Source organism: Neophocaena asiaeorientalis, unplaced genomic scaffold, assembly GCF_003031525.2.
Source record: "Neophocaena asiaeorientalis asiaeorientalis breed wild unplaced genomic scaffold, Neophocaena_asiaeorientalis_V1.1 scaffold36, whole genome shotgun sequence".
NCBI classification, from domain to species: domain Eukaryota; kingdom Metazoa; phylum Chordata; class Mammalia; order Artiodactyla; family Phocoenidae; genus Neophocaena; species Neophocaena asiaeorientalis.
This window is the reverse complement of record NW_020174149.1, coordinates 8,148,262-8,157,688: the sequence shown is the minus strand read 5'-3', so window position 1 is coordinate 8,157,688 and position 9,427 is coordinate 8,148,262. Positions and strand designations below refer to the sequence as shown.

At 43.0% G+C, this 9,427-nt stretch overlaps 1 protein-coding gene across 2 annotated transcripts in view; it reads right to left on the bottom strand.

Moving 5' to 3' along the window:
- Positions 1–2,370: 2,370 nt before the first annotated feature.
- Positions 2,371–9,427, bottom strand: part of GARS1 (glycyl-tRNA synthetase 1) — a 40,380-nt gene continuing 33,323 nt past the window's right edge. The window contains exons 14-17 of one of the 2 annotated variants that reach the window (XM_024754986.1): positions 7,991–8,100; positions 5,404–5,497; positions 4,201–4,391; positions 2,371–2,673 (exon numbers count right to left, since the gene is read on the bottom strand). In XM_024754986.1, the coding sequence (XP_024610754.1) occupies positions 2,548–2,673; positions 4,201–4,391; positions 5,404–5,497; positions 7,991–8,100 (521 nt within the window). In that variant the 3' untranslated portion in view covers positions 2,371–2,547. The remainder of the gene's footprint in view (positions 2,674–4,200; positions 4,392–5,403; positions 5,498–7,990; positions 8,101–9,427) is intronic. The other variant, XR_003004517.1, reaches the window with a different exon arrangement.

The window sequence follows — 9,427 nt, the reverse complement described above, 5'->3', positions numbered from 1 at the left end:
CCCCCCCCCCCCCGCAAGAGACACAGATTAATAGTTTTCTCTGGTGACAGGAGGTTAATTTAGGTGCAGCTGTAACCAGAGATAATTTGCATTTATTTCCAGGTGATGTGGTTCTCTTGTGAATAGCCTCCGCTGGCTAAGACAGTCACTACCATTACCCTAAGTTTATACTGGTTAAGGGACCAATAATAAATAAAGGTCTAGAGTGAATGTATTTCAAGTGATGTATTGAACAAAATAATTTTGCAAATTGCTGTCACAAAGACCTTGGGACGTCAGACATCTCTAGTACCATCTCACCCAATTAGTAAGATCATTTCTGTATTTACACGACTTGGCAATGATTTCCTTTTCTGGAACGCTCATCTATATTCAGTATTTTACTACTGTGAGCTATTAAGCACTACTAAGGTTCTGGACTCCTGCAGAACTCAGGCACAGAACACCTCTCTAGACTCAGCTCCTGAATTCCAACTGAAGTTTTAAAGGAACTCCTGTGTTCCTATGTACATTCCATGGAAACCAGTTAGAATCTGACCCTTCCCCGTCCCTGTTTTTCAGGACAGTGAAGAACAGACGTGGCTTCCCTGAGAGGCAGTGCTACTTACCCAGCTCTTGAGCTACAGCCCAGTTTGCTACATACAAATACATAAATAATAAGGGCCTTACAGTATATCAAGCCAGAAAGACTCTGGCTTTACATACACATCGGGCTTGAACAGAGGAGAGGTGTGTGTGCACATAACTCGTGTGTGTAAAGAGCCTCTTTGTTTAGAAAACTACTCTTTCGCTGCTTGTGCTCAGAATCAAGCACACGTGACACAGAACCAGAGGGCTCTGCCACTGGCCCATCTTCCCCACTCAGGTAATCAGCCGCTTCAGAGACACTGGGTGTTCTCTCAGGAGAAATCATGCATTGCACGTAGAGGAAAGAACAGAGAAGGCAGGGCTGGTAGAATTAATATCCAGCATCTAACTCATGGCAAATGTATTTTCCAATGAAAAGCGAAGAGCGCTTGGGTTCCAATCCCTTTATGAACAAAAGTAGGTAAATCCCACTATGTGTTTAATATATCTTTTCCCATCAAGGAGCTCATAACAATGTCTGAGGTGGTGGTGACTGTCTGACTATGGAGGTGCCCACTGTAAAAGGATGTTAAATAAATGGGAAGAAGTAAAGACAACTGCCCCCCACCTACTCCAGCCCCAATGTGACAATGCTGGAACATACGCCAAGTGAAGAGCTAGATTATTAGGAATCTGAGGTGAAAAGAATCCCTAGAATATAAAAACTCAGTTTATTTAAAAGCTAGTTCCTTCCAATTTAATAATGAATACTTTGAAAAGCACTGGGTAGAAGAGAAATAAGTTTAGTGAAAGGCTTTCTTCCCCATATTTGTTCAAAACTTCAAGACTCATCCAAAGTCTATTTATTGACTACCTACTATGTGGAATACTGTGGTCGGCGTCATCAGAGATGAGATAAAGATGAGAGAATCCCTGGGGCACACTCTTCTACTGCTCTTCACACCCAAGACAAAGGAAAACATTCTGGAAATGGCCCCTCCCCTCCCCTCTACTGTCTGAGAGGAAGATGCGAAGCCAGACAGTCTTAGGTCTGTAAATAAAGAGCTGCTCAAATTGGCACATCCTTGACTTTTTTCCTAACAAATAAACATCTGTGTTCTGAGTGTCCTGTACAAAAACATCATAGAAGTAAAGTCCCTCAAAAGCTGAGCCAAAAACTACTAGGCTAGAATCAAGACGCTGTGATGGTTGAGAAGGGCCAAGTCAGACAAGGCAGATGGGGTTCCTCTGGCATCAGGAGTTCAGTGATTTCCAGGGCTACCTGGGAAGCCAAGTACAAGCACGTCTTAAAATTCAAATAGAGGCTTTCTGTCAAGGCACCCCCTCCCGGAGACTCTGTCAGCAGGACAGTGGGGTCGGCAGCCCTGACCCCACCCCAGCAAGCCTCCTCCGCGCCTCAGCTCCTCCCAGAAGCCGCCCACCTACTCAGAGACTGCCGCCTCTTCAGCACAATGCACCATCACATTCTCGGAGAAAGAGAAAGGATAGAAAAGGCAAATCCAGACAGAAGACGGATGGGTGGTTGCTTGCAGCTGGGCCTGGGATGCGCACGAGAGCTCCTTTTGGAGCGACGGAGGTGTCCTAAAACTGGAAGGCAGTTACACAGCTCTGTAAATACACTAAGCGCCATCAAACTGTACGCTTCAAACAGGTGAACTTTACGGCTCTCTGAATAAAGTTAATTTTAAAATGTATTAACTGTGTTTAACATTAAGCCATGAGTGTCCACCCAAAGGTAGGAGAAATAGCTTTGCTGGGAACGCGGAAAGATGAGCAAGCGGATTACAGGTTTGTTCAGAATTCCTTCAGCTTTAATTGTGGGAGTAGGATCAGGCAGCCGCTGAGGATAAAATGCAGTCCCCGGGAGGAGATGCAATGCTGTTTTTTTTTTTGTAAAGTGGACATGATGAGAGTTATTCTTTTATTAGCGCAAATGGTCAAAAGTTGCCAAAACTGTCCTCATTCTTCGATTGTCTCTTTTTTCCCAGTTTCCTGACCTTCAAAGAGAGGATATCTGGCCTCCACATCAGCCCACGTGATGCTGCCATTGGCCAGATCGCGAACTATGCTGGGCAGATCAGAGACCTGGGGTAAAAGGAAAGAGAAGTCCCAGAATCAACCACCTCGATTAGATTGCCCAAAAGAGGATTTACCCTGAACTCAGGAAACTATATAGAGAGCCAAGTCAGTGTCTACACAATGACAGGATCCCTCTACACACTGGTCCCCACACCATGTTTCTTGTGACTCCCACTGAATCCCCTTTACCTAGTTACACTCACCTCCTTCCCAGGCCTGGGTTCAGGCTCTTCTTCCTGCCCAGAACGGCTGCCTGCTCCCTGGATAACTCAATTCTCCCGCACGGCCTTTCCTAATTATTCCAAATCTCTGTGCCACTTGAAGTTACTTCATGTGTGTAAAATTTAACTCTTAAAACTGGGGTCAATCAAGTAACATGAACGAAGGGAGCTGGGAAACTGGAGAGCCCCCACGAAGGGGGCCAGCTGTTCCTCAGCCAGAACCGAACACTGGCTGCCACACAGCAGGGGTTCTCAGACTTGAGTAACCATCAGGATCACCCGGAGGGCTTGTTAAACCAGTTCTGCCCGACCCCTCCCTCTCTCCCCCAACCCAGTTTCTGATTTAGTAGGTCTGGGGCGGAGACTCCTCTTCCCTAACAAGTTCCCGGGTGATGCAGATGCTGCTGGTCCAGGGACCACACTTTGAGAACCCCTGCCCGATGGGAACATCGGTTCAGAGTGGCTAGATCTGGTTCTGTAAAAAGATGAGCCAGAAATCTGTGACCTCTGTAGTAGACTAAAAATTCCCTCGGAAAAAAGCAGTCTTTCACTTGTGTTTTCCCTATTACTAACCCTCTGTAACAAGCAGAGCACATGATAGGCACTCTAAATAAAAACCTGCTCTTTCCTTTCCCTCCTGTACTTTGCCCATCTCCACCGTTCCCTTCCCATCAAGTAAAATTACTGAAACATTATTCACTGTTTTGAATTGATTAACATGAAAAAGTTTATACGTACTCATGTGTACATTTATATAGAAATATAAAGATAAAACTGTCTAAGCTCCCCAAAGCCTACCAATAAAACGATGGCAACAACCACCGGGGATCATATTTTCCTTGTCCAAATAAATAACTATAAAAGGGAACTGTAAGAGAATGAGCCCAGAGTGATCTAAATGGCTATAAAATGTTAGAGAGGGCTTCCCTGGTGGCGCAGTGGTTGAGAGTCCGCCTGCCGATGCAGGGGACGCGGGTTAGTGCCCCGGTCTGGGAAGATCCCACATGCCGCGGAGCGGCTGGGCCCGTGAGCCATGGCCGCTGAGCCTGCGCGTCCGGAGCCTGTGCTCCGCAGGGGGAGAGGCCACAACGGTGAGAGGCCCGCGTATCGCAAAAAAAAAAAAAATTAGAGAAGTGTTAATGAATATTTTCATAATTAAGCCGAGGAGATTTGGAATCTGTGCTGATAGTAACTTATAATTAAAATTAAAAAGAAAAAAAAAGGGGAGCATAAACACAACAAAATCCATCTCAAATCAGAAGGAACCAGTACACATTTGTAAGATTAAAAATGCCAAAGAGAAGGCAGCCACCTCTGCTCTTATCTGCCGCATGGAGTCTCGGTCCCGCAGGGTTGCCGTGTGAGGGGCCTTGTTCACTGTATCAAAGTCAATGGTGATGCCGAAAGCCACGCCGATCTCATCAGTCCTGGCGTAGCGTCTTCCGATTGACCCCGAGGAATCGTCTACTTTGTGAGAGATGCCGTGCCGGGTCAAGGCTTCCGCTATCCAAAATAAATTAAGTAAATTAAAAATTTAAAAACGAGAAAGTCCCAATGTCATCTCAATGTCGTACAAGCTCAGGACGCTTATAAAAGGGACTAACACGGAAGAGCAGTAAGTTGCAGTTGCAAGAGAAAGAAAAATTCCCAAAGTATAATCCCTTGCTGGCGCCCAACCCCTCACTCATACCTACGTCTCATTCAGCTGCAGGGGAGCGAGCGTCAGACAAGGAGTCAAGGCCAGGAGGCTCGCACGGCCCTGAGCAGCTCAGTGAACGCTTCCTGTTTCCCAGCTCTGAAATATGTGGGCCACACCAGGTGGCCACTAGGATCCCTTTCAGTGCTGTGGGTCCAGTGGCTGTAGATCCACTGGGGATGTTACCCTCCACTAGGGTTCCCCTGATGAAGCAAGCAGCAGGGTCAACAGGAGAAGCAAGGATGTTTGAAATCTGACTCTTGGGTCCTACGCTGACTCATTCAAATGCAGGAGAAAACATCCCGAGCAAGCATACTCTCTCTCTTAGAAATAAGAGCAGATGCTAAAATCCCTTAGATTTATTCTTCATTCAATATGTATTTTTATTTGAAGAAAAGAGACATTTCTGGGGCTTCCCAGGTGGCGCAGTGGTTCAGAATCCGCCTGCCAATGCAGGGGACACGGGTTCGAGCCCCAGTCCAGGAAGATCCCACCTGCCGCGGAGCAACTAAGCCCATGTGCCACAACTACTGAGCCTGCGCTCTACAGCCCGCGAGCCACAACTACTGAGCCCGTGTGCCTAGAGCCTGTGCTCCACAAGAGAAGCCACCGCAGTGAGAAGCCTGCGCACCACAATGAAGAGTAGCCCCCGCTCGCCACAACTAGAGAAAGCCTGCGCGGCAATGAAGACCCAACACAGCCATAAATAAATAAATAAATAAATAAATATATATATATATAAAACAAAGAGAGACATTTCCTAAAATTCAGTCTACTTGACAGTATTCCCATGGAGATTACCCAACTGGATTTGCTTACATAATTCCTTGACAAACGGCATGAACTCCTGGTTTTGGCTCAGTGGAAGGACGGAACATTTGAATGGAGCTACTACAGCAGGGAAACTGAAGAACTAGATGGTTTGAAAAGAAAGAAATCCAAATATGTTAGTGTATAAAGATCTAAACATTAATGTCCAATCTTCACTGTTAAAATACTAGAAAACATGATACGAAAAAGCAGTGTGACAAAACAGAGAGAGCAGGATATCCAGAACTAGAATCAGAAAGATCTTGTTCTCAGTTCTGAATCTGGACCAACTCAGTGAACTCTCCCTCTCTGGAGCTTAGTTTCTCCATCTAAAAAGTAGATCTCTACCATCTGCTCTGCTTACTTGGCAGGTCTATTTTAAGGAAGTTAAATGATGTGAAGGCATTCTGAAAGCTACCATCTAAGATGGTAATTATTTGGTACCACTTAAAAGCCTTACTTCTTTCCGTGGAGATCCCTAAAGAACCTCCTCCCAAATCATCAGAGAAGTAGTGTCAAAAGACAAAATTCCATTCTGTCCTTTAAGAGATTCAGCATAAGTGAAGGCTCTCTGAGCCTTAGTGACTAAGTAAAACAGAAAAGCTTAATTAGCTCACAAATGTGTGTCCCAGAGAAATAGTAGGAAACAAACAAGAAAGATGCTCTGTATACCCATAGAAAAGTACAGCCCTCCTCAACTGCTCCTGAAACAGGTTTCAGATTTATTCAGAAATAAAAAAAAGATACTCTGTTGAAGGCAAACTAGTCCACCATTTGGGGTTGGAAATGAGAGCTGAAGACCGTTCTTAAATAATATCTGTAAAAAAGGTTCACTTGAAGGCAAGAATATGAGACTCAGAATGAATAGGTCCCATTAAAATAATGAATGACACAGGGTCCAGTTTAGCCCCCGCAAAGCCTGATTAATCTTAAGTGCCAAGCAATGGTGAATATTCCACTGTAAGTAAACCTTAGACTCTACCAGCATAGTACCTGAATCATGGAACACTCAGAATTCCACTCCTCTCCTCCATCTTGTGATTTCATTTAATGTGAGAGAGAAGTGGGGACCTGCCTTTATAGAAAATTAATTTTTTTTTATCTCACTAGCAATGCTTTTATACCAAATTTACAGGAAGATGGATCGAGGGACTATGTGCTAACAATTTAGAAACATATTTGGCTTCTCACAGCCTAATCAAATTTCTCTCCATGATGAGAATCTCTATGCAATTCATAAAACACTATAACTAATTTATTCTTGCCTAGCCTTTATGAAATTTTTATTAAAACTCTAGTTATATCAATATCATTAGATTCAAAGGAACAGCTAAAAGATTTTTTAAAAAACTTTTCATTAGAAAAATAGCAGGAAAAGCTTGAAGCAAACTCGACCTCTAAAAAGAGCACATTCCGTTAAGTATGACATCATTCCTCAGGAAGAACCATGCCTTATGTTTGCATGTCTGGTGTCCAGCTCAGGTTCTTACTATCTGTTAACGAATGAAAAGCTGCTCCTTAAATGTCAGGAAATGAAGATATAACTTTACGGCAGAGAATAAAAGAGTAGCTTTATTAGCTACACATTACCCATGGTACGTCAGACTTTTCAAAATACTGGTGCCAAGAACTCATCAGTCCGTTTTCAAGATGAAACACCCTAGAAAGAACTACAGAGCTCATGTCCAACATTGGGTACACACTCAGCTTTAGCTGGTCAAGCAGGTAACAATGCTTCTTTCAGTTAATTTGACCTATACAACCTCTCCTCCCTAGCATTCTTCTTCTGAGTGCCTTTCCTGGAAACCTGAAGCTATAAATTAAAGGAGTATAATTTCCACAGGCAGAGGTGAGGTGAGAAAGGTGAAATTAGCCAGAATGAAGAGATACGTGGTAGGCATGCAGCAGTGATTCAAAAGCATCCGAGCCAAAAGAAAACTTGAGGGAGTGGATGAAAACTTCTAAAAAACATTTATCTTTAGCTAGGCTTGAATGTTAGGAAAGGCTACACCTCACATACTACTGCCCAATTTATTATCTGTCAATCTCCCACACTGGAATCACCTGGGGTTCTTATTTAAAAAAGAACCAAAAAACCAGATCCCTGAGTCTCAGACCTAGTGAGAATCAGTATCTCTGGAATAGAACCTAGGAATTTACATCTTTTACCCCCAACATACCCCAGACTATTTTATGCAGTTTGAGAAGGTTCCTTTCAATGCTTTACCAATGTATAAATACAGTTTTTTGGTTTGACCAAATTCTGTGAATTATCTCCTCCTTCCCAATTTTCTGAAAACACGAGTATATCCAGAAAGTACCATTCCTTCCATTGATGCAATACAGACAGTTCTCCCGAAGTAATATGTCCTGTCTCAGAACTCAAATGCAACTAAAACAATGGCATCTAGAATAACCTACACATCCAAGCTCAAATGAGATAAAAAAGTGCTTTGCTTTGTAAACAGTTAAGCAAAGGTGTTAACATTACAGTAAATAACAACTGATTGTTTCAGAGTTGTCTTAACATCACTCAGTAAATGTTGTTCTCTGACACTGTAAGAGAACAAACAGTACACTGTACATGACAACTCACCGTTCTCTGTTCATCTCCCTCGCGTATTTGGAATGTATGTTCAAATACTGTATACATGATCCTACCCAGGCCAAATGAGGGTTCAATTACACTCGGAACAACTTCTTCCACTGCAAGAGAGAGAGAAATTCAATAACACTCTCTCAAACCTCACATAATGCATTTCAGGTCCTCTCTAAACAATTCTTACTGGCCCTAAAAATATCTCTATTCTAGATAGATTGTGATCGATCTTGTACATCAGGACAAAGAAATCAGAACGATCCTAAAAACTATTTCCTGGTAGAAAACACAGTGCCTTTAAAGAGAAAACTGGAGTGAAAATTTTTTTACCAAATTTAATTTTGTTTATACAGCATAAAAATGAAACCAGATACCAGGGTATTCCTTCCCCAGTTGGTAAGCTATGAACCATAGCAGCCACACTCTATCATCTGCCTCGGCTATGCAGAAAGCATTAAAACTCTAGAGCATCTGTAAGACTTTGTTAGAATTAAAAAATCTACCACCACAGCTGGCAAAATGAACAAAAACAACTCCTACGTACAACAAGTGTCATGTGATTTGTGTTTTACTCTTTATCTTGCTATCTGGATGAGAACTCCTTAAGAGAGCCAAGTTACTGCCATCGTATTTCCAAGGTTCTGGGGTCAGGAGCCCCTCAGAGAAGAGTTGGCTCAGGGACCAGCACTCAATCCAATACATTTACCTGGGACGCCATGGCTCTTCCCATGGGTGAGGCTATGCCTGTGGTACACACAGGAACTGTCTTCATTATTACTTATTATTCAGAAAGGAAGCATGGCTAAGCACTATCCAGGTCTAAGGTAACTGACCCTAACCTTGGAGAATTTATGTTTCAAGAGAAATGAGATAATTGGAACCAAAAACTTACACATGAGAATAACATTTCAGAAATATGATCAAGGCATTTCCTGCCCATCCTTTCCTGGCATCCAAGCAATGGTGAAGTACAGCTCTGAGCCAGCTGCCAGGATAGTGGCTAAAAAGCCCCAGAGCATGAAGAAGGATCCCCTGCTTCCTCCTATCACTTTTCAGACTCCTTTTACAGCTCATTGCAGCCTGGTGACAACGATGCAGGCCAAACACAAATGGAAAAGGAGGCCTGCTTGCTCCATGGGCAGTAGCATCTCAAATACCCACTACTCTTAGTTTCCAGAAGCTTCAATTCAGCCAGTTAACCACAAGCATCCTTCGTATATTCTCCAAAATAGTCATTTCCCAATTCACGGAATTTGTTCTACCAAAAATAATCATCTCCTTGGCTTTTAAAAAAGCATGAAAGATCACTAATCTAAACTACTTTTAACAAGTTAATTTGCTAAAATAGACAGAAGGGATGAGTTCTCTCTTTTGCTTAAGAAACAAAAGGACTTTTCCTTAAAGTGAGAAAAGAAAAAAAAAATGTTTTTAATC